This window comes from Sparus aurata, chromosome 11 (genome assembly GCF_900880675.1).
Source record: "Sparus aurata chromosome 11, fSpaAur1.1, whole genome shotgun sequence".
NCBI classification, from domain to species: domain Eukaryota; kingdom Metazoa; phylum Chordata; class Actinopteri; order Spariformes; family Sparidae; genus Sparus; species Sparus aurata.
The window spans coordinates 21990667-22016145 of NC_044197.1; the positions used below are offsets into that span (position 1 = coordinate 21990667).

General features: G+C 39.3%; 4 protein-coding genes across 5 annotated transcripts; 2 read left to right on the plus strand and 2 right to left on the minus strand.

The window, feature by feature from the left end:
* The first annotated feature begins 541 nt into the window (after positions 1-541).
* LOC115591757 (cornifelin homolog B-like) lies at positions 542-5607 on the plus strand. Of its 2 annotated transcripts, none has more exons than XM_030434039.1 (4): positions 542-568; positions 4258-4366; positions 4479-4654; positions 4758-5607. In XM_030434039.1, the coding sequence occupies exons 2-4, from the start codon at positions 4300-4302 to the stop codon at positions 4968-4970; spliced, it is 456 nt and encodes a 151-aa protein (XP_030289899.1). In that variant the 5' UTR covers positions 542-568; positions 4258-4299; the 3' UTR covers positions 4971-5607. The 2 variants fall into 2 exon arrangements, with proteins under 2 accessions (XP_030289899.1, XP_030289897.1); XM_030434037.1 differs by lacking the exon at positions 542-568 and adding an exon at positions 3245-3264.
* A 369-nt stretch (positions 5608-5976) lies between these two features.
* ttc4 (tetratricopeptide repeat domain 4) lies at positions 5977-10340 on the minus strand. The gene is made up of 10 exons (XM_030434036.1): positions 10035-10340; positions 9751-9868; positions 9490-9651; positions 8350-8427; positions 8067-8191; positions 7895-7981; positions 7477-7721; positions 7167-7251; positions 6746-6828; positions 5977-6228 (listed from the first exon to the last, which is right to left on the minus strand). Exons 1-10 carry the CDS (start codon positions 10143-10145, stop codon positions 6129-6131), a joined length of 1194 nt encoding a protein of 397 aa, XP_030289896.1. The 5' UTR covers positions 10146-10340; the 3' UTR covers positions 5977-6128.
* A 786-nt stretch (positions 10341-11126) lies between these two features.
* Positions 11127-16063, minus strand: pars2 (prolyl-tRNA synthetase 2, mitochondrial). The gene is given in 5 exon segments (XM_030434035.1): positions 11127-12093; positions 12095-12352; positions 12436-12681; positions 13270-13606; positions 15896-16063. Coding segments are annotated over 4 exon segments (1452 nt in total). The 5' UTR covers positions 13594-13606; positions 15896-16063; the 3' UTR covers positions 11127-11469.
* Positions 16064-22131: 6068 nt separating this feature from the next.
* insl5a (insulin-like 5a) lies at positions 22132-24971 on the plus strand. Its single transcript, XM_030434040.1, has 2 exons — positions 22132-22453; positions 24322-24971. Exons 1-2 carry the CDS (start codon positions 22276-22278, stop codon positions 24468-24470), a joined length of 327 nt encoding a protein of 108 aa, XP_030289900.1. The 5' UTR covers positions 22132-22275; the 3' UTR covers positions 24471-24971.
* Positions 24972-25479: the final 508 nt, after the last annotated feature.

Genomic DNA, 25479 nt, shown 5'->3' on the forward strand with positions numbered 1-25479 from the left:
GTTGATATTGGGAAAAGTTATCCAAAAAAAAAAATTGAAGTAGAAAATTATGATCTCAATATATAGATGATATATATACAAATTTTTTGTAGTGATCTTGCAAATGTGATTATCTAACATTTACGACATATGATGGAGGCAGGATATATACAGTTTAATAATATACTTTACTGTCTAAGATGGAATCAATGAACTGAAATCGTCAACTTTAGGCACTGAATCCTGGGAAACACCCCACAGCCGCCTCTGGCCTGCAGATCCATCACATAAAAGCGATGGTTTTCCTTTCAAATTGATGATATTTTCAACTCAGTCTGGTTAGTTTTGGGACATGGAAACCTTGTATGTTCCTGTATTTAAATGTGAACACTGACTGTTGACCTTGATGTCATGATTATAGAATAATGGTTATACTATTCTTAGCCTATGGTTTGGATGCAAATTGATTCAGGTGTGGCAGCGCTGATAGTGCTCATCCATCTGACTTACATAAAATGCCACCCATCCAAAACAGGTCCCTTCATTCATTCACAGCTTCAGAGCCTCCGAGGTTGTCCATCTCAGTCAGGTAAGACCTTTAAATTAGCTTCTTCTGTCATCCTAACAGTTAAATCAGAGTTTTATCTGATATGCTGTATTTTTCGTTTTTTTTTTTTTAATAAATGATATTAATCTCACCACAAAAAAAAGCATGCTGGGTATGAAGAAGTTTGTATAGGTATATATTGTGATTCTGAGTATCTTCAATAAATTGAAACATAGAAACACAATCAAACGTTGTCAGAATTGATCAAAATGACAGATTTTTAGAAAAAGATCTGTGTCTCTTGTTGGTTCTGCAATGTCAGAGCATTACATTCTTATATGTGTATAATAAATCCAGTGACTAAGAAGGTTAATGGTGCAGTTTATAGACTTCACAGTGACATTAAAGGTGCAGGGTTTTGTTTTTCTCATTTCCTACTCGTAAACACTGACACATTATGATTGTAGATCAGGCTGGGAGCCATCACAATGAGCCGGGAATGAGACTCAAAAATCAACTTTTCTTACAAAAAGCACCGTTTTTATGTGGTTTACATTAATTTAAAAAAATAATTCTAATTAAAAAATACATATCTTATGTTATTTCAGTGTCTCTCAGTATTATGCTTGTATCTATGGAATTCATCTAACATACTTATTATTTAGTTAAATATAACTATATATTTTAGCCTCTCAGCAGTAAGTTTATGCTGTTTGTCATATTTGGTATCAGATTTGGACTGTTTGTTATATGGTGGTCATGTGTCGGTCTAAGCTGAACACATATTACAATATGTTAAACTAATACATTACTGCCACAAGTAAAAGTAACTTCCTTTTCCCTGAGTGAAAACCACTGACTGTATCAAATAGTGGAAAGAGCACATTCGCTCATTGATCTAATACACAGGTGTCTGTCTCTCCGCTCCGACTCTATCAACACAATGTGTTGCTACCTGTCAGTTGAAGCAGCCACACCCTGATTATAACTAAGTCTTAATATGATTTACACGATCCAGATAAATAAAAATTCACCACTCCTACAGTGGTTATCAAGGGTTAGGTTAGGTATAGAGACTAAATTGTTTCTTGTGCCAGGCAGCAAACTGCTTATTTCCAGTGTAAGTTTGGACATTTTATGGGCTTTTCTGGTGTTTGACTGTCCTTTGGAGCCAGCTTCAAGTGGCCGTCTTAGGACCTGCAGTTTTTGGTACTTCCACATGGGCCGCAAGTCTTAGAGCTTCAGATGGCCTCTACATTTAACACATCAAGAGAAAGGTAGCGATTTACTAAAATAATATTTGTATTTTTTTTTTTTTTTATTATCTTTTTCTTTCAGTTAACAAACAGTCAACGGAAAACACATTACAAAAGTAATCAGTAAAGTAAAATAAATAAACAAATATAAAAAGTAAATAAATAATAGTAACAATAATAATAATAAAATAATTACTTAAGGTTTCAGTCAGAGGATACATCTTCAAAAAAAAAAGTATATGCAGTTGGTACCATAGCAAAAAACACGAGTACCCACTCACAATTGCAAATGCCTGTATTCACAAACAAAAGCAATGTATAGTTCATTGCAAGTATACAAAACAGGTGAGACGAAATATATATAATATCTATGAGAAACACATTTTACAAATCATTAGAGGTATTATTTGTTATATATCTTATCCATTTTTCCCATCTTTTGTCAAAAATATGCACTTGATTTCTAATTCTCATTGTTATTTTTTCCATTACGTATATCTCATTTACAAGATCCTTCCATTTGAAATTACTTAAGTTATTATCGTTTAACCAATTTCTTGTTATTTGTTTAATTAGTGCTACTCTTATTATTAAAAATAAATATATATCATTCTTCCTAATGTTTTCTGGAAGTTTTCCAAGTAGTAAAACTAATGGATTTTTATTTACATAGATGCCAAGGATATTTGACAGTTCTCTAACAGAGTTTTCCCAAAAACCACCTAAAACTGTACATGACCAGAATACATGACTGTGGTGGGCTATAGTTCCCCACATTTCCTCCAGCAGCTTGAGGTTACATTACTTTTATATTTACTTTGGATTTGGGGTGTCCTAAAATATCGATTTATAATTTTCCATGAAAATTCTTTCCAGCAGTTTGAATTCGTTGTTTCATGTATGCTTTTACACATTTGTTTATCTTGATAATTACCTTTTATTATTCTAACTAATTTAGTTACGAGTTTTGTTTCAGTACCACAGTCATACATCCTGAGCATGCATTTTACTAAGGGGTTTATTTCTGGAATAGATTTCTTTTTTACAACATCAAGAAGATAACTCCTCACTTGGAAGAATCTAAATAAATGAGACTTGGGTAGACCATATTGTAACGACAGCTGTTCAAATGATTTCATTTCTTTATCCTCAAACATTTGTCCAAATTTACATAAACCTTTGGATGCCCATATGTTAAATGTTTGATCCATTCTATTGGGAGAGAAGTCTGGATCACTACTAGGGCTGCACAAAAAATCGTTAAAAAATCGCGATCTCGATTCACACATACACGTGATCTCATTTCTACACACAGCGATTCTGAAGCATTTTATATCTCGAGCCGAATCACAAACAAATGCTCCTATTTTCCTCCCGGATTTTTTGAAGCGCCCCCAAACGCAGCACGGCCGCTGCCTCCTCCCTCAACCTGTGGTAAAGCGTCTTTACAACACGTGATTCAGTGGAGGGAGCCCGCCTGCAGTTGAGTGTTTGGAAGGAGTGTGAGAAGCCGTTTTTAGACGGGGCAGCAAGCCGCCAATCTGCCCGTCCTATTGACGACTAGGTCCGCGGTTTTAGACAGAGGGCGGCAAATTGGGGGTCTGTTTTGGTCCGCCGATTTGCTGCCTCGGACGGTACACTTATTTCCGCCTCGACTGCTAGCTTGTTGTTGTAGCGACAAGCTAGGAACGGTCGCTACTTTCAAATTAAAAGCCCCCCGCTAAGAACCCAGTTCTAAACTCCAATGGGGTGCAATGCAAAGCTCGTATTTTGAAGACAAATTCGTTGTCAACTGTTCGCAGCCCAACTTCGGGCTTCACGTCACGTCACATGTTTACGCCTACCTCTGAGGCGGCTTTTGGAAAAGGAAGAATATTATGCCTCCGTTTTAGAAAGCCGATCACAGCAGCTATCTCATATCACCTAGCCAAAGCTACGGCCCCAATAAACACTGTACAACATGAGGTATTAGAGGATGTCCTCTCATCTTGGAGACAATTTTTTTTTTTTTACTTTTGTAAAAATAATTTCTCATCCAATGATGGAACTAACAAAACAAAAAAAAAACATTGTAGTATGCCTCTTCCATACTACAATGTTTTTTTTGTTTTGTTCAAGTTCATCAGTGCAATAAACATTTTGTGAAAAAAATCGTGCCAGAGAATCGTGATCTCAATTCTAAGCAAAAAAATCGTGATTCACATTTTTTCCAGAATCGTGCAGCCCTAATCACTACCCATTTCTTTCAAGAAAATGACATCTTCATTTAATTTTAAATTGTGGCAGACTTCCCTCCAAACCCTAAGTGTAGCAACTAATATTTGGTTTTATGTACAGTATATCTAGCTGTCATTATTTCAAATGTTCTGCTTCTCATTTTCTCATTAAAAAGTTTTGCAACAAGGTTCTTGGAAGAGGACAGGTTCTGCTGAATAAGCATTTTATGCTATTGGTCTCATGTCACTGCGTTAACAGGCTCATTGTTCACCATCTGTGGCTAAAGTTGTCTAACAACCAATGGCAGATAATCACCCCACAGACTGGAAGACTGGTCTCTTTGACTGCTTTGAGGACGCCAGTACTTGTAAGGTTCACTAATTTGACTAATTAAAATTTTTTGGATTAGAGGTCTTTAGTAAAGCAAGGCCACTTAGGACAGTTTTAACACTCTGCTGGTATATCTCTGTTATGTTCAGGTTGCTATGGTTTCTGGTGCGCTCCTTGCTTGGCCTGCACAGTATCAGGAAGATTTGGAGAGAACACGTGTCTCCCATTATGCGACATCATGTTAGCACCCTGTGGGATACCAATGGTTGTTCCTCCCGCAGTCTTGTCCCTAAGAGCTGCCATTCGACACAAATATAACATCAAGGTATGATTCATGTAAAGCTGATGTACAGAATTTCATGTCAAATAAAAGCGAAACACTGTCAAATTTAAAACTTTGAAAATTTTTTCTCTTGGGTTCTCCGCAGGGTTCTCTCTGCAAGGACATCTGTGTTTCCTGTTACTGCACTTCGTGCTCCTGGTGTCAGATGCATCGTGAGTTAAAACTTCGCAACCAAGCCCCCACCACCATCATCAATGTGCAGACAACCAACTATAACGTACAGCCTAATCCAGTGATGATGGCCCCAGCACCATTTGCGTATATGAGCCAACCAGGCGTCTTCATGGCAGTACGCTGAGCTTTGTGGCTCGTCATTGATCTGTTGTGTTTGATGAAAATGTGATAACGCTCCTGTTTTTGTCGCATACGAAGACAATTTGACTTTGTGTGACTTGAAGTTTTGTAATGATCATGACAATTCTCGCCTAATTAATCCCCACTGATAAGTCTCATTTGACCTTAAGATAAAGTTACAAATGCAAATGTGTTACTTAAAGGTCCACTGTGTAGGATTTTGGTTTGTCCATTCTGGGCAACTGTAGAAACATGGTTGTGCAAGATGGGGGAGTCAATGGGAGATCCCAAAAGAAATCCCCACAGAGTAAAAATCCTTTACACCAGACCTTTAACATTTGTTTGTTTTTCAAGACTATTCCTTAAAATGATTTCATTTTAGTCCCATGTTTTTTTTTTCATACAAATGCATTACGGTTTCTCGTAATATGTATTTAATTCTTGTTTCCTTATTCATACCTAACTCGTTTAAAGCCAGTGTGTTTTTTTCTCACTGTGGTAAAAACCATTTGCAGACTGCCTGTACATGACTGACACAACAGGGCTGGATCATTTATGTTTTTTTAATGTTTAAGGTTATACCTCAGAGAAACAAATTCTCTTAAATCACTTGAGTTGATCGTTTTTTACGAACAGTTCTTGCATGACATGTAATGTTTTATGTGGGCAGGTCTAACAGTTCAGGTGGATGAACTGCTTCACATCTGTTTCTGTCAATAAGGCAGTTTTCTACTGATGACCAAATTAATTTACTTTCTGGTAAATGAAACTGAACTACAGATTGTGTTGCTTTTGTTGTTGACTAACCAACAAAATCAGATGAGGACACACATTAGTCAGAAAGTTCTGCTGTCTTTTTTTGTCATATTTACTTACAACCACTTACATCACTTGTTTACACCTTAAACGTTCTTCTTTCCATTAATCATGCAATTTAATAAAAAATGCATTCACACAATTGTCAATCTGCAGTGTACGTCTGTACAAATAACACAAAGACTCCACATGGATTACTTCTAGAAATGTCATTTGTTTTTATACTCATTTACATTGATATTTGGTGTCACACTGGGTGTCCTCTTCTTGGTCAGGGTGTCTTTTTCCAATACAAAAGTCAGAGGAATCTGTGTATTAAGAGTACACAGTTTGAAGGCCATTGTTTTTACAATCCTCTTACTTTCCTCCCCGTTAAAAATTGCTCCCAGAATGAGAAACCCTTTACAAGAACGATGAAACTGGGAGTGCCTGCCTTGACAAAAAACCTGTTAACACACAGACACAAGGGAATAGAGGAGGTTCATTTCAGGCAAATGAGTGCAAGCAAATGAGTGCAAGCAAATGAGTACAAGGAAACTTTGGCGAAGGTGGACAAAAATGTTCTGTGACAGATTATATCTCAGAGGAGTGTATTACATATTAGGTTACTACACTGCTTACAACATGAACACCTGCAAAAATGATGATGAACCAGTATGTCACTTAATTAAAGTGCCATTGGTTACCTGAAACACAGCCAGCTGGCAGCAGGAAAAGGTTTCAAAAGTAATTTAAGTGTCTCTAACTGGGTTATTTGTCTATTTCTCTGTATTTGTCGATAAATAAAGAAGACTGATTCAAGCCTCACTTATTCACCAATTATAATAACGGCAAAAATAATGGTATTAAGGGGACACAAACAACCTCTTGCCAGCCAATCAAAATGAAGAAATGTTGGTGGCCATGGTATAAATCAAGATGAAATAAAACTGGATGGAAACAGGACTCTCAAAGGATTTGTACCTTTTATGCTGCAACACTTTTAAAAGTGGCGTCTCTGGGTTTACGTGGTAGAATGTCTCCTTATGCTCATCTTCAAAGTAGAGCTACAAAGTAGGGAAAGGTCAAATGTGGTTAATAAGGATTAGAAATCGATGAATGCCATTTATTGATAGAACTGCCCTGTTGTCAGTGATAAAACACAATCACTTTTTTGACATGTTTACTCTTGATTATTGTACTAATCAGAATATGATAACTGAAAAAATTATAAAATATTTAATATCTCACATCTAATAAGCACATTACTTCACAAGAGTAAGGATGCAAAACAAATATTATGTAATTAAAAAAAATATTGATATTGGTATTATTTGATCAGAATGAGTTTGCAATGTAAGTCACTTTTTCTTGTGGTTAAATATCTTCATTTTTGCTAACAAACCTGCAAATTTTGTGGGTGGTATTTTCTGTCTGTGTCCCACGGTGGGAGTTCTTCTCCAAACATGACCGCCAGGTGATCTATGAAACTGAAACAAGGCAAATAAAAAGATACAGAAGTGTTTCTGCTTCTCTGTTTCTGATTAAAAACACATAAAACTCCAAATGTCTTTATTTAGTCAATTGAAATGGAGAAATGCTGGCACGTGGAGTATCCAGACAAGTTGCACTAAATTCAACTTCATCTTCGTTACAATAAGCACAAAAACACACAAAATCAAGATGTAGTGAGGACTGGACAAGAAGAAGATTACCAGCTGTTCTCACAGAACGCAGAGATGAAATCAGTCTGCTGGTGTTCGGGATAGAGGAAGAGAACCGGCCACTGAAGGGAGCCCCGCTCGTCCTGGAAGACCTGAGCCCCCGTGACCTCTTTACAGCTGAGGCCGTCCAGGCTCAGCTCTGATATCGCTGCTGAGGAGCCTTCAGCCTCGTCTTCCTCACTGTCTGAACCACCCTGAGCAGGCTTCACAGGCTGCAGGAGCTTGATGCCTCGAGCCTGCACGAAAGACACAAAAATGTAGAATCACTAGAAAAGAGTAATAAATAGACCTGACATCATGTTCGCTTAAACCTGATAGAGATACATACGTTTATAATGTACAGTATACGTTTTGATTGCACAGGTTTGATGCTCAACTGAGATCAAGTTACTTTTAATAGGATGCTCACCTTAATAGCAGCCAGGAGAGCTTCTTTCTCACCATGCAGCTTCTTTTCTTTCGCCTTGGCCTTCCTGGCGTCTCTTTCTTTTGCTCGCTGAAGCAAGAAAAAATATACATTATGCCCGACTGAAATTACAACCTCTGCATCAAAAATTAACTGAACTCATTAGTGCCGGAACCTTTTGTTTATCTGCTGCTGCTCTCAGCTCCAGCAGCTTCTTGTCAGTGGGATGAGCCTTGAGCCCCTCATCACACCACTGGATGGCCTCCTCAAAGAGACGCAGCGCTGTGCAACACTGAACACCTGCAGAGAAACATACAAGATGTACACATGACTGTTTTTAACTTTATTCTAAGCAGTGCTTTACTGTCTTGTGCGCTATTCTAACATTTCACATTTTCTAACATTTATTGTCATATTGTTGCTGCATAATGAAAAACATGTATGTTTATTTATCATACCTCTGATCAAGGCTTTCAGGTGGTCTGGATTGATCTTCCTTGCAGCTGCAGCATCATTCAAGGCAGAGCGCATGTTACCTGTGTGACATAAACCAGGAAAAATTAAGACTAAAACTGAAAGTGTCCACCCCCTTGCGTTTAGCGATGGTATTGCTGCTGCTGCTGCTGCAAACACAGCCACAATAAAGGGCACTGAGTTTAATTATTCATTCAGTGTATAATGCTGTTGTGTGATCAGTCAGCCTTCATATTTGCTGATGATTTTGTGCTGAAGACAAAATATAGCATAGTGCAAGCAAGGTTTACAGGAACGTCAGTGGTTTCAGACTAAGTTATTACACTGGTATCTGGGATACCTTTGTGGATACCGATATTATGGTTAGCAAACACCTGTGACAGAACTATGTGATGGAGGCAGGATATATTACAGTTTAACAATAAACTTCACTATCTAAAATGGATTTAGTGAACTGAAATAGTAAACTTCAAGTAAATTTCAAGTCACCCCAAACACTGTTTCTTGCACTGTGTCTGGCAACATATTGACAACATGAACACCAACACAGATATAATTGTGATAGGCTGAAACATCAGCCAAACGATATATCAGTCGGACTGTAGTTTTGAATCTAGGTGCCGCAGCACCTAGATTAGATGCACCCAATAACAGATATAAATTTCATTTCTTAACAAATTATATCAATGATTGTAAATGCGAATAAAAGGAGCAGATAAATGTGTGTTCTTCATTATAATCACATTACATGCTACAACAAATTGCAAACCTCAAAAAAGATTTGTGCAGACCACATTTCTATTGAGTCAGATGTGGCTTGATTTCAGGCACACCGGTGTGAACAATGACAATCTTTTGTCATACCTGACAGATATTTGGGCACATTGCAACCAAAACAGTTGCACCCTGGATCCCTGCATTGTTCTATCGCCATTATATTGTGCATTAAACATTTACTTCACAATGAGAAGTTTAAAAAAGCTAAATATTATTTTATGGCTGAATCTCTGTAAGCCACCCTATAATGTATGTCCATTACAATCCTTACTCAAGGTGCCAGAATACATCTTCATTTAAGAAAGCTGCTGATGTATCTGTATGGCATTCAAACATGAGGTCGGTACCCAGGTGGAAGTGTGCTGCAGCCCGGTTGGTGAGGAGAACCGTGTCGACTTCCTGGTCACCACACTTCTTCTTCAGACCTGCTGTGTAGCACAGTATGGCCTTTTCATAGCTCTTCTCTTTGAAAAACGCATTCCCCTCATCTTTCAGGCTCTTTGCTATTTCTGAGGAGGAATGAGACACATGAAGTCATTACGAGCTGAAGACCAGGACAACTCCAGCAGGTGTTTCCATAGATAATAACACCCGGTGGTCCAGCTTACCTTCAGGTGTTCGGTCTTCGTCATGGATGATGGCCTGTAGACAAGCTAGTTCTGGGTACTTCTGTGGGTCAATCTCTTCAGGGGCCTTTTTCATGAACATGGGTACTTTATCAAACTCCTGAATGAGACAGAAACAGAGGAATCACTGCGGGTGGACAGAAACTGACTTCTGTTTCACCAGTTAGCTTGCTAGCTTATAACATCACCAGCAACACTGGAGTAAACACAGCTTAGTTAAGTAGAAATAACTTTCTAGCTAATGTTGCCGACAGACAGCTTCTTACCTCTTCCCAGTTGTTTTCAGTGAAGGCATTTTTATATCTCTGGGTCTTGAATTTATCCATGAACTCGTCCATGCCGTCGTCGCTCTCATACTGCCCCTCTGTGGACGCCATTTTTATTCAAAGTATTTATATTTTAGAGAATTTTTGACGTTTATACATGTGATATAAACTATAACCGCTTACTGCCACCAGCCCATCAGCTGTACAAGCGTCACCTTTTCTAGAAGTTACCCAGCTCCTTGTTTACACATGTACATGTGTGGTACAGCGTCAATGAAAATCCGTGCGGAAACATAGTACCAGTATATTAGTTCCGCCACTTTCTGGACAACAGATAATGTCAGATATGGAAAATAACTATATACAATTACAAACTACTGTAGCCTACTGACACGCAATTAAAATGTCAGTTTCACTCAGTATTTCCTTTTTATTTGCTAAGGTATCATTATAATGTTTATAATGTATATGTGTATATTATACACAGGTATTTTATTAAACATGATGAATTGTCATAAACAAAACTACACACAGGATATAATGAGTCAACATTAAAAATACATTCCTGCTTTAAGGTAACAGTGATGACATTTTAAATAAATGACGTCCCTTAAACATGGCACATTTGTGTAATGAGATGTTTACAAGACTTTTATTTGTAATGCTGTGCATTTCATTTTGTGGTATTGTCACTTGTGCTTGAGATCTTATTACTTCTTCCACCACTGCCAATGGTAATGTGATGGGGAAGCAGTAGAAAGAGCCTGTACCATTTGATGGTACTTGATTTTCTCCAGGGGTGTGCTTAATCCTTTTACTATATTTAAGAATATGAATATGGAAATATTGTAAAAGGTTAAGATTTTATTCACAAGTCAGTTAAAGGCAATAGGATGTATTGTTAACTTGAATAAAATGGACTATTACCAGTTACAACAAAATGTTGCTATGTAACTGATATTAATAATATTTACAATAACTGTTTGAAGCTGTATACCATGATACTGTGGAACTGTGATATCTTTTTGAGATGGTTACTGTACCATGTAAATGTCAAACTGCTAACCCTAATTAAAACACAACAGCAAATGGTCATTATTTCTGTTCATCTCTGTTGGCTCATGTTTTTATTTGCATGGGAACATGAAAGGCTGTAACAAAGACAATTGTGACATTCCTGTGTTTTACATCATGTACACCAAAAGCAATTGAATATTCTCAAGTCCATTATCGAGTGTTTGTTGTGACAGTAAGTCTATGCCATATCAACAACCAAAAGTAAACTTTCAGTCCTCTTTTTGGCATGAAACACAACTTATACAAACATGCAAAGTTTTTAACTTTGACCTCACTTAACCATCACCTCACTGACATTTTGCTTGATACAAAGAACCCACAAACCTAAAATATATATTTCCACATTCAGAGGTGTGACTCATACAGTTTCCACCCTTCCCAGAAGATCTAACAGTCCATCTCTACTGAGAAACATCGTCTCACCTGTCTGCTGACAGATTACCTCAAACCTGGGGGTTTCCTCTAGAGCTCCCTGTCCTGCTACAATAACATACGGGTAGCCCAGTTTGCTGGCGTCCTTAAGCCTCTTTCCAATGGTCATCTGTGTACGGTCATCAAGAACAACTTCACCTCTTAAACCAGGCAGTGTCTCTCCCAAAGTGTGTACCAGTTCCTCAGCTAAGACTGCTGCCTTGTCCACCTTACTGCCTTTCTTTGGGGGTAAAACACACACCTGGTAAGGTGCTAGAAGGCCTGGCCAGCGGATCTCTTCCTCTGTCGACATCACCTCAATGGCTGCAGCTAGAATTCGGGTTACACCAAGACCATAGCAGCCCATCTCTGCAACCTCAGACTTGTTCTGGTAATTGCTGAAGGTGGCATTGAATATTTGAGAGTACTTTTTACCCAGGTAAAATGTGTGTCCGACCTCTATACCCCTTGACTCCACTAGTGTGCCAGTGTTGCACTGTGGGCAGTCAGTTCTGTCTGATGACATGGTCTCTACGTTAGCAGAGAAAGAGCAGTTCCCACAGACAAAAAGCCAGGTCCTCCCCGATGTCTGCTGGCAGCTGGAACTCGTGGGAGAGTTTCCCGCCAATGTTGCCTGTGTCCGCCTGCACCTGAACACAACGCAGACCCAGCCGGGCGAAGAGCCTGGTGTATGCCTGACACACTGATTCGTAGGTCTGGTAAGCTGCTTCTTCACTCACATCAAATGAGTACATGTCTTTCATGTAGAACTCCCTCCCTCGTAGCAGGCCGAACCTCGGCTTCGGTTCGTCTCTGAATTTGCGAGTGATCTGTTGTTGAATAAAAGGTATCATAACATAAGAATTGCAGCTCATTACACCAAATGCACTCATGTTAATGGGGTAAAAGCTACCTGATAGAGAAGCAGAGGCATCAGTCTGTGGGAAAGAGTCGTCTGGTGGGCGACCAGAGTCGTCACTGCCTCCTCATGTGTGGGAGCCAAGCAGTAGTCTCCTCCGTGGCGGTCCTTCAGGCGGAGGAGCTCCTTTCCCATCAAGTCCCAGCGCCCACTGTTTTTCCAGAGTTCGGCTGAGCACAAACTGGGCATGTCCAACTTCTGCCCACCGATTCCCTGCATCTCTTGGTCGATTACTCTCATCTGTTGATTTGAGACACCAGTTATTATGATTTTTAGGATCTAAATGCTAATGTCCATATAAATCACTTTTAATTTGAAAAATTATTTAATAAATTAATCTGAAAAGGAAATATTTCTCTAATTGTTGGCTTTGTTCTAAGGGGACAATAAAAAAAAACTGGGGACTTTTAGCTCTACTCTGAAGAAACCAAATTAACCATATGCATACGAGTTATTGTGATTTGGATCACCATTAGCTTTCTAAAGTGGTTTGCTAGTCTTTTAATTTAAAAAAAAGGATTAATGAAAAGGCAGCTAAATCTAGACAAAAACATAAATTTCAAAAGCAGGAAGTTGAATTATCAAAATCATCCATCAAAAACAAGAATGAACTGTCCAGGTGAAAAAAAATCTCAATAGAAAGTAAAATAGCTCTGACAAACAACAACATTTTACACTTCTATGGTTCGTGATGAGTCTATTTTTCTTGAAATATCTTGGTTACAGATTCACGCCAGAAAAATCTCTTCAGAGACTATTCTTATCAAAATATTGGTTTGTTGTTACCATGCTTACTTGACATAATTATTCCTTAAAAACTCGTCTTACCAGCTTCTCCATGGAGCGAACGGTGGCAGGAAGGTAATAGTAACAACCTGGGTTGGATGGATGGATGAGCCCGGCCTTCTGCATGAGCCTCTGGCTCTTACAAGTCATCTCTCCTTTCAGCAAGGTGTCCTGCCGCATATCACGCAGGCTTGCAGGCTGGTACAGGCGGGAAACCAGGAGTGTGGGTCTGATATGTCTCGAGCTGGTGGAGGCAGGGACGGCTGTAGGCTCAGCACACCCTGAATGGCTCCTCCTGGGAAACACTGCGGTTCTGTGAAGTCGCTGGAAGACTCTCGGCCAAATCTGATTCATTATGGGCTCCATGGTGTTTCCAGACCTACCAGATGAGACATATCAGTAGGAGCTAAAACAAGTAGTCAGTTGATAGAGATTTACTTTCCAATCATTTGGGGGGTTTTTTAAGATTCATTTTATGATTGCCACCTATTATTTGATAATTGCCTCATTTTTTTCAGTGTAAATGTCAAATATCTTCTGCTTTGAGCTTCTCAGTAGTGAGCAGGTCATAAATAAAGTGTGCTGGTATGTTGGAATCATCTCTGGTTCCTGAAGTCTAATATAATAAACAATAAATTGACAAAACAGGGAAGCAAAAAACAGATTAGTCGTTATTGTTGCAGAGCTAAAATCAGTGTGAAAAATAACTTAGAGCATATTTAATCGTGCAGTGTATTTACAAATCTGAGGTAAATCTACTTCACTTGTTCCAATTTTTACACTTTAAATTCTACTGTCCTTCATTTCACAGTGAAATATGTTACTTTACACACTGTTAACACTCTTTGGACATGCATGAGTATTTTTAATGCTTTTACAAATAACATCGGTCTGTTATACTGAAGAACTACAACTTAAACACAAGTAGCCTAAAGAATCTAAGTAATTTTTCCACCACTGACACAAATATGTACATGAAATAAGTAATTCATTAACGTTACAGGAGCTTAAATGATAATCGTTGTAGACAAGAAGTAGACTGGTCGCCAAGGTCACCACAACTCAGGTAGCCAACTTCATTTACAGACAGAAAACAACAACATCAACAGATTTAGCTCTTAATAACGTTGAGCCACATGTGTACAACATGAATCCAGATTGTTCTATGGATGAAGTGTAGATGCCACTGACAGACGTCCTGAGTGTCCACCATACTTGCCAACATTGGGTTGTGAAAAATAGGGAGATTTTTTTCATCGGTGTATCGGCCCAAGTAACAAGGTTCCTTCGCCAGGTGTGCGATTTATTTGTCATAATTTCTTGCCTTGTATTTTAAACCACACATGTCCAAAATTCTTAGAACAGTGTTTCCCCTAATTTTTTTTATAACAGCTATGCTCTGAGTTGATAACCTAGCAACACTAGAGGGGTCTGGGGGCATGCCCCCCCGGAAAATTTTTTGAAAAATGACCCTTTAAATCTCACCTACTCATGAGATTTTTGAAAAGAAAATCATTTTCAGAATTTCAGAATCAGAATCTAAGACATGAGACAAAATAGTGTAGAAGCTGACATTGCTGTTTGAAAATATGTTAACATCCTGAGCATTTCAGAAGTCAGTGAGCCACATGCCATGGAAGCTATTGAGAAATAATTCATAATATTTATCATAATAATTCATCATAATTTCTGCATATTAATATTCATATTAAATAGAGGAAGCACTAAAATACAATAACAATAGCTGTCTTACTCGTCCAGTTTACTGATACAATCTGCAGCTGGTTTGGAGTCACTGGGTCACATGACATGAAAGATATTCTAAAAAACAGCAGTTATTTTGTATTAAAATATTTATGCTAAGTAATTTAATGACGGTCCCTAAATCAGTCTCAGTGATTCAGCGCGAGGCTCTGAGAGGTGAGCTGACCGTCTTCCTGCTGCTGACACTGGGAGAACCTCAGTAAAGTCTCAGCTGGACCCGATATCCACAGAATATCCAAACTGAAACTGACTTCACCCCGGTTCGATGAGTCGCCTGTTGCAGCCTTTGAATAGGATGACGAGGATTTCAGTCACTCAACTTCAACGGTACAAATAGCAGTAATGACAATAATAATCGATTTCAAGATAACTTGGGGTGTGGTGCTTTCACTGTGTGCAACTTAAATTCCCCATTCGCTCGTGATATTAAACCGACAAAAATCACGTCATCATCAAAATCAAATGTCATTATGTTTATCAATACCCGACCGACCGTGCCTTGCGCAACGCCCAAAAAAAAGAAAAACGGATTCAGGTCGGAAAAGCCGGATTGCGGGATTTATCAGGAACAGTCACACACCTGCTCATCCACACAGGCAGGCCAGGGTTGCCAGATACTGCAACAAATATAGGGACACAATCTTACTTGTTTCCTTTACTGTAAAAATCGGGAGATTAACGGGAGAAATTACTGACCGGGAGCATCGAGGGAGATAGGGTTAAAAATCGGGAGTCTCCCGCGTGAATCGGGAGAGTTGGCAACTATGGTCCACATCAGTGACAGTTCAGAGACAAATGTTGCTCTGATCTTCAGTTTAGCAGGTGAGCTAGCCAAGGTTAGCTCCCTCAGTTAGCACACAACGACGTTTATCACGAATTCACCACAACACAACACAACACTTACCTTGGGGCCGACAACTACCGCTGTTCCGAGTAGATAACCAGAACGAATGAGCCAGAGTTATATTTCTGTGAAGTTCACCAGCTTAAACAGCGAAAGTGTCTCCACCATGCTGGGTGTCTTCCTCGGCTACAGACCCGGAACTCATCGCTTCAGCGCCACACCGCCCCCTGCAGGCCTGGAGGAGTGACGAAGCACAGGCAGAGAGAGTCCTGCTGAACACTCAGTGAGAAGACAGAAATATAAAATTAAATATTAATACACATATTATTTCATATTGTATTATATTTCATATCATATCATATTATATTATATCATATTATATTATAAGATGTTGGTTAGAATGTGTAGACTCACTGTAACCATGGGATCTCCATCTCTGTCCAGCAGATTTGGCAAAATAAAAATAGTTTTATTGGCATGAAGAAAAACATATTGTTATGAAATCATTTTGGGCTTTATACATTTGCCAATATATTGGGTCAACATTTGTCACAGTGGAGTGGTGTTTGATCTCATTTGCAGCAGTATGTCATTCATATTTTAATATTAAATTACATTAATCATACGAACTTTATTTAAAAGTAGTGGGTTAGGGTTAGGGTAATTAAAAAAAAAATAGTAAAAATAGTAAAAATGTCATTTCTAACCCTATTACAACAATTAGAATGACATATTCTCTAAGCAGCATTTGAAGCCAAAATAGTTTTTACAGTGTCCTGTTGTGTCAAAGTTGGATTTAGACTTTACTCCGGTGAAAACAGGAAACACTTGCCCTGAAAGGGAAAGACAGATGTCCTATAAACACATTTAATGAGTCATTTGCTGCTGGTGTTACTTCATTTCCTCAGAGTCATGCTATGGATTTACAGACCAGTTGCATAACATTTTCCACAAATCAATTCATTCACATAGCCTTTTTGTTGCACAGTTACATCAAAATGCCTTGTCTTTCAATTTCCCACCTAATATATCAAACTCTTCTCCAATCAGCGACAAAAACAAAACCTCTTGATCTGGGTATTGTTTTCAACTTGCAGTCAGCAAAGGGTAATGTCATCCGCCAAACAGAGAACAGGACTGTAACTTGTATTTTAACGGACAGAGGAGCACAATCGTGTATCTACAATCTCAGGTTATAATGTTTTTGTTTAATAATGTTAATAGCTGTTCAAGGCACCAGTCTGTGTTTACAAATAAATTAAACAACCTGACATTTTCTGTTATGATTAGAATGAGAGGCAGATAAATGGTTTCTCTTTGAATGTACGTGTGTGCTCTGCATATCTGTAATGCATCTACAGAGAAATATGGATTTGACTGAAGTAAGAATACAGTAAAAAAAAAAAAAAAGGTAACTGCAGTGAATTTAAAGCAGTATACAGTAACTAATTTACAATAATATACATGGGAATCACAGTAATGTATTGTTTCTATAGCAACCAGACACAACGTTACTTTGAAAATACAGTATTTTGTTGTAGAATTACACAGCAATAATGAAATAATCATCTTTATTCATTGTAAATCACATACATTTACAGTGATGGGTCAGGAATGTACTGTATTGTACTTGTATCCTACAATGACTTTACTACAATTTTTAGCCCTTAACTTACCATGAAATTCAATATTTTTTTCATAGTGTATGTATGTAAGGTTTGTGTTCTGAGGCAACACTACGGGTGAATATGTTAAAAAATGTTGATCAAGAAGTGGACATTAAATAAAAATATAACTGTGGAAAACACTTCCAGTAAAGGAAGCATTTAAAAACCAACAGAAGACAAAAACAGGAGAATAAGTAAAGAAAAGTGATTTTTATTACAACCAGACACAAATGGCACTTTAAACACTGTTTTGGTACAGCTGATTAGTTTTTATCGAACTCACTGAACTATCACAGGAAGTCTTTTCCTTTTGTTGACATGATGACTGTGTCTTCAGTCTGTGTTAATGCACTTTCTCTGGCTTTATAGCATTTTATGTGAGCAATTTGAAACCATTATTCCCTCAGTCAGTCAATGACACACAGGCAGCTGATGGTCATCTCACAAGACAAACACAGCTGAGCGCAGAGTGTCCCTGTGGCTCTTCTCTCTCAGGTGGACGCTGCGGAGGACATCTTTCAGTCAGGCATGCATGCACGCACGCACGCACGCACACATGCACACTTACACGCACACATACACACATATACACACACACACGTATTCCCCAACCAATTAGGTTTGCGTCTGTTTTGTCCTTTTATCTCTTTAAGATTTGGTTTTCAGAGACATGGACGACTGAATGTCTCCTTGAGATACCAACAATCCCATTAGGAGGCCTCTTATCTGCAAACATCACATTTGCCTGTTTGGTTTAATACTGAATGTAGAGTTGACATTTTTACTGTTGCAAAGACGCAGTTCAAGTTTCAGAAAATGTGATCTTTTCTTAACCCCAGCTAAGAGGTTTTTGTAACTAAACCTAACCAGACCCAAATATATATATTTCTTTTTTTTGAAAACACGGGCAGGAGTCTCTCTATGACACCTCTATGGTAGATAAAACCTGATAAACTTCCCTCTAGAGGTGACCTTCTAGTTTACTTTAATGTATGGAAGTACTTTCTGCATGTTGGTGCTCCACAGCATTAAGCTGGGACCCATTTTGTTTTCTGCCTCGGCCCCTCAAACCTCCTGGCAGTGCACTGGCAGGGCTCCTGACTAACTTTTTACACTGGTTGCACTGGTGCACCTCATTTTCTCTATTAGGTCCACTCGGTTGAAGCCTCCATTTCAATTTACTTCCTTGACACATTATGTAAATAATTGTAAACAGGAATAAAAGTGCAGATTAATGTTTTTCTTTATTTAAATCACAGTTACAACAAAATTGCAATAAACCAAAGTCAAAAGTTTAAACTAAGTGTTAAAACTCCAGTGTGTTCCCCTGTCTTACTTCTGGAAGCATTTCAGGATTTGTTTTGTTTTTTGTTGGGTTTTTTTCTGACCTGCTGAATATCAGGCGCACCAATGCAACCGATAAAAATATTTAGTCCGCTTGACAGAAATCTGGCTGTGCGCACAGCCAAATTGCATCCCAGAGCCCTGGTCAGGGTAGAAACAAATGCCAATAGTATTTTTATCGAGGGTTTCTTGCACGTGGAACAGAATTCGAGTTTCAATTTGGCTCTGTCTAGTGGGTTTCTGAACAGGGCAATGCGGTCAACAGTGGACAGTTTCTCCTGTATTCACACATTGATGGAATAAATCCTTCACATGTGACATTAACTGACGTAAAAGTACTCCCCAACTACAATCGCTGAGCTTCAAATCTTCACAACACACCTTCATTTGAATCCTCAAATTCAGTCGTGACATTATGTCCTGACAGTCTGATGGAAAACATGTAGGAGCTTTGTAATTCGATCAAAACTAACAGCTTCCCACCATGATGGGAGGGAACCTTATCTGCTTCACTGCAGCTGCTGCTCAGTTTGCTGGAACCAAATATCTGTCAGCCACTGAAGAAACTACATGAATACTGTTCTCCTTTGAATTCAAATACCAGTGATTTGGCTCAACATTCGGCATCAGTGAAAGGGGTCAGATCACAGCTAGACATTCATTTAAGGGATAAACATAGCATGCGCTTTTAGGTTCTCTGTCCTACTGGCAGATGACCTCACTCAAACGTTGTTTAGGGTTATTTAAGTTAATATAAGGTCATCGTAATCTAGGTAATCTTCTTTACCTCTCCAGGCCTCTGAGTCAGCAATCAGAGCGGTGGATCAAACAAGGTTCATGATGACTACGGAGTCGTAGCTCTGATTGCAGCCATCAATAGGAACAGTTCAACAGCTAAAACCAGGGTTCAATTTTATTAATACACACAGCAAAGATCAGAGTGCAGAAGAAATGCCAGAGGATTGCGTTTCAACTTCAAGGAGAATAAAAGGTAAGAGCCAGGACAGCATTATACCGGTGACAACAGTGTTGTCAAAACTATCAAAGAGTCATATTCAAGTAAAAGTAAAGATATCGTGTTGAAATGTATTATTTTTGTCAAAGTGAAAGCCAACCACATGAGCGGTACTTGAGTAAAAGTCATAGAGCTAGTACTAAATGTATTTAAGTATCAAAAGTACAAGTAACAATAAATTATACATATATTTACACATGTATACTGAATACTATAGGTCGATCAATCAGCCTGGCCGATAATCAGATCTGATATCACTGATTATCAGAAGTTTTTTCTAAATCATAAGAATCAGTGTCTTTTTTTCATCTGATTACTGATGAAGTAACTAAAATCAAAATGTGCTACTTTGGCTCTGGTGCAGCACGAAACCTGCATAGTAACTAGAAACTAAAGTCATCAGATAAATGTAGCGGAGTAAAAAGTGAAATATTTGCCTCTGAAACGTAGTGAAGTAGCAGAAAATGGAAGAATAAAGTACAAATACCTCCAAATTGTACTTAAGTACAATAACTGAGTAAATGTATTAGTTACATTTCATCACTGGGTAGCTAGTATGCCAGCGGAGGTACAAATCCTGTTTCCTGATACGGCATGTTAATGTCACCTCAAAAGTCTATTGATTTTTTTAACCCGACAGAACAATCTTAACTTCTACTTACTAGCTTTTTGCAGAACTTTCAAACACATCACACATTCTTCATCAGTGGAGGGAGTATACTTATGTGTCAAACTATTGTCACAAAGGGTTCATCATGCTGAATGTTATGTTCATCATGTATTAATGTGATTACTGCACATGCAGTTTTTAGTCTCGCACTGCTGGCAACGGCAAAACAGACTCTCTGAATAACTACACAGATTTGGAAAAATCAGCATGGTGTTTGAGGGGCTGAAATTAGCTAATAATATTTGGGGAGATGCATGAAGAAGCACACTTCTGATGAAATGCCTGCAGAAAATGAAAGAACACACTTCAGAGAGGAGGTTAACAATGGATTTTTCTCTTTCTTTCCTCAAATTTGTGTAGGAAAGTCTCCTGCCGTTTCGCAGTGTAAGTGCATCCTCATCAATGGAAATCAGCCGGACGTGCATCATTTGATCCCAGTGTTATCAGCCCTGTCAATCATTTGTTGGTTTAAGTCAGTGGTTAACCTCTTGTCTGAAGTGTGTGCTCTCATTTCGTTCATCAGAAGTCTTATGACCTAGATACATTGGACAGTTCAGTGTGTTTTTCCATGCATCTCCCATAGTCTTCAATACAGCTGACACCACAGTCTGGCACCAAAACAAGATTCAGTGACATAGTGACCCTTCCTTCTTTTTTAGGTTCCTTGGCTGCCACAAGGAACCGAAATGTTTTTGCTCCTGTGGACTGTATGAGCACCAACACTTTGTGTCCAGTGATCTTGATCAGCTAGCGTGTACTTCTGTTTTGGTACCGAGCAGGAGAAGGAAGCAACTTGTGAAAAAATTAACTTTAAAGAAAGAGAAATACCATCTTTCCAAGTCTAATTTGTAGGTCATACAGTGGCCTCATCATTAAATTAAGATGTTTCAAAAGCTGTTGAAAGTTCCCTGTTTCCCATTATAGGACAAAAAGGCTTCCAATAAAGGAGTCACACTTTTGTCCCTTCTACTTTTATAACCACAACACGTGTCTTTGGTTTCTGCTACCACAGGGACAACACCACGGCATGTCCAGCCACACATAATATAACTTCATTGACATCCTAAGTGGGGATCTCCTCCTTTAGAGATCGAAGTGAAATGTCGGGCTGAGTGTCCCATCTCACTGTAATGACCTGCATGATGGACTGTCAACATTGACTCTTGTCCTCTCGGACGGCCCAAACTGCTGTAAAGCCAAAGACGACGAGGCCATCAGAGTGTTGTAAACACATGGAACATCTGCTTGACTGCAGGGGGAGTCACTTTGTATCACTTAATTAGCCACGTGGTGTAGTGAAGGTCGGCGCAATCACACAATCACAGAGAGGCTGAGGAGGGGGATCTAATGTGATTGTCAGGTCAGGGTTGTAAAAGTCTTAACGGGCTTCACGCTCTCCTTTAGACCTCCCAAGATGGTGAAGGTGGAGAAGACTGGAAACATAAATATGACTTGATTGTCATGACGGATCGAGACCGGAATCTGTGTGTGTGTGTGTGTGTGTGTGTGGTCATGTCTGTGATTGGCTCAGGAGCTGGTCAGAGGGAGGAGGTGGAGAGATACTCAGCACCCATGAACTGAAAGGTGGATGGTATATAACACAGGGAGATGGTGCAGCTTCAGAAAGACTTGACCCGAGAGAGAAGACTCGAGATATCGGAGACCGACCGAACCGAGCAGACCGTTCCAGAACCGAACCCGATCATCAGAGTCAAACCTCCCCACACACAGTCGGGTGTCCAGCATGCGTGCTCTGGTGGTGTTGCCTCTGCTCCTGTGTGCGGTGGTGCAGGTGGAGCAGGTGGAGGCGGAGGTGAAGGCGGTAAAGCTGTGCGGTCGAGAGTTCCTGAGGGCCGTCGTCTACACCTGCGGAGGCTCCCGCTGGAGGAGGCTCCTCACCGAGACAGACATGGAGGGGGACGGTGAGACAGCTTCTCTTTCTACCTTAGAAACAGCAGACGTGATATTTCCTTTGGTTCAGGATTTACCGCATTATGAGACGAGCATACGCAAGAAAGAAAAAGCAAGAAGACCACCGAGAGGGAATTTTAGTCTTAAAGGTGCATTATGTAGTTTTGGAGAAGGTGTTTAAATCAGAAGAGATGGATCCTTATTGACAGATTTTTTTTTTTATGTTTAAACAAACTAAATAAACAAATTCTCTTTGTTTTCTGGACTGAATAAAAAACTGACCTCAAAAGGACAACACATACTGCCTTACCTTGTTTAAATGTGGTGGACCCTGCCACCTTTGCAGCTTTAAACAATGTTCTGGGGACCTTATTTTCCTCTGAGAACAGCTTGTTTATTCAGTTATGGAAAAACAAATAAACATTTCTGACTTTGTATTATTACCTCATTAATACTGTAACTACTAAAATTCTGGGTTTGAATGTCTTCTCCACAACTACACAGTGCTCCTTTAAAGAATAGGTTGACAATTATTTAAATCCGTCTTAAAACAATAGTCGGGAAGAAAATCACCTTGAGGTCGGGCTTCACTTCATCATACAGATGAAATAAGACTGTACAGGAGATAGAGCACACATACAGGAACCTAACTATTCCTGCCGAGACTGGACATGGAGAATTAAATTGAACAAAATTCAAATAGCTAAAAATGCAAATTAAGGACCAAAATATTCAGTAACTGATATCAACCTCCTTTTAAAAATAGGCACTTTAAGTTATCGGCGATTGTGTTCCATCATGTAACCACCGAGCAATGAAGAATTTATAATTATCGATATGCAATAGAATAGAATTGAGAAGACAGAATAGAACAGATGTTTATTGTCATTGTTTCAGAAACATCGAAACACAGATAGCAGCTCTTCGTTTTTTGACAATATAAACATCAACGTAACCAAGTGCTAAAAAGATGAAAATCCTAACATGTATACAACAATATGTGACAGTTCTGTGGTGAACAGTTGCAGTGAATCCTGCAGTTTGCATCCATCTTTTGAGGACATTTAATCTTTTCTGTGACCCTTTGCCCGCTTAAGGTGACCTTTAAAAGATCTCATCTTATTTACAGTATCTAACTTGTACACTGTTCGTTCATGTTACTTTCACTGACTTAAGCAGAAAATGTGGAGCCACTGAACTGCTTGGTATTTCTGCCAAAGTGCAGAGTCTAAAACTTTTACCCTATTAGATGTTTTCCTTCAGCGATCTGAAACACAAAACACTTGTCAAAGTAAAAAGGGGATTTACATTTCTGAAAGTCAGCACATATATAACTTTCTTCTGCTGTTTTATTCATCTAAGGCACCTCTCCATTCAAACAACTCGCCGTGACACTGCTGTGTGCTGCGTGTGCTGTGCGTTCTATACTATGAATTCAGTGCGGAGGGTGTGCAGGCAGACAGGTGGCCTCGCTCAGAGACACGGTCTGCTCCTCGACCTTATTACGCCGCAGGAGCCGACATATCATGATTAAAAGCTGCAGCAGGCTGTTCCCCGGGCGGGCGGGCGGCCTCCCTCTCTTACTGCCTGTCACACACAAACAAACCCAGTTAGCCAGTTATCAGTCGTGCCGATTAGAAAGAGTAAAGTGACACTATAGAAGACAAATAGCACCGAGGTAATCTGTTCAGTCATTTAGAGTTTCCTTATTTAATGGAAACATAGACCTCAATTACTCGAGACTTTGTTCATCCATTAGCGTGTTTGAAACAACTGAGGAGAAGAAGAAGAAAAAGTCAATTAAACTGATTGAGGACAGTGTTGAAAGTTCTCCCGTGTCAGAGTGCTTCCTAACACCAGCCGTGTCTCGTGGCTGCAGGTTTGCCCGCAGGGGAGCAGAGCAGTCTGGAGAGCCTGAGCAGCAGCAGCCTGGGCTTCCAGCTGAGCAGACGGGACATAAACAACGTACTGACCACCGTGTGCTGCCAGGTGGGCTGCAGGAAGAGCGACCTCACCTTCCTCTGCTGAGGCCAACCCCTCTCCTCTTCTTCTTCTTCTTCTTCCTCTTCAAAATGACTCTGCTCTCTCCTCTTCTGCCTTCACTGAAACCAAATCAGAATCAAAACACTGATGTTTAAAAAAAAAACCAGTATGATCTCAGTATTGTTTGTATGATAATGCTCGTAATCCACAACTGCTATTTTTCTAATTTCTTTTTAATATTTTATTTGTTGTTGTTGTTACTTACGAGGTTTTGTAGATGTGAATGTGAACCACCTGAGCATCTGTGAACACGTGTAGCGGGAAGACGTGTGCGACCATTAAAAATGTACTTGATTAGATTATAACTGAACCTATGATGCGCTCAGGGCTGTTATTCCAGGGCTGCTTGTGTCCTGTATGCACACATGTATCCACAGAGTTACCGGTTTGTAAAACGTCCATCTCTGCTCTCATGTATTAACAGGCAGCTGTATTCTTTCATGTCACTCTTTTTGTCAAATAAATGTTGTTGCACATTGGCTTACATTCTGTGAGTTGTGGGATCTTTGTGCAGTCCATGGCCTTCATAACACCAGTGTGTGGAAAAAAGACAGAAATTAGCACCCTATGCCAAACCAACATACCCTGTTTACATCTGGCTTGGAACTTGTTTCTTTGTCATTTCACCCTCTCCGTCTTCTCTTTCTCCACCTGCAACCCCTCCACTGTCGACTGTCTGCAAAAGGCATAAAACACACGTCTAAAATAAATAAAACAAGACTAAAAGTCTAAAGCAAAGCTTTCAACCATGACAAAATGTTGGCAGTTAAAATTCCTAGAAACCACTCAAACGTTCACGTGTGGACGTGTCACAGGCCGCGTACTATACTGACATTTCTACAGAATGTGTCATATCATGTTGACACATCAGTTTGTGACCTGACGTTCTTATCAGGGGGTGGAGAGGCTGGTGGCGAAGTTAAAGGGATAGTTTGGGTTTTTTGAAGTGGGGTCATATAAAGTATATATCTATAGTCGATCTGACTACCATAAT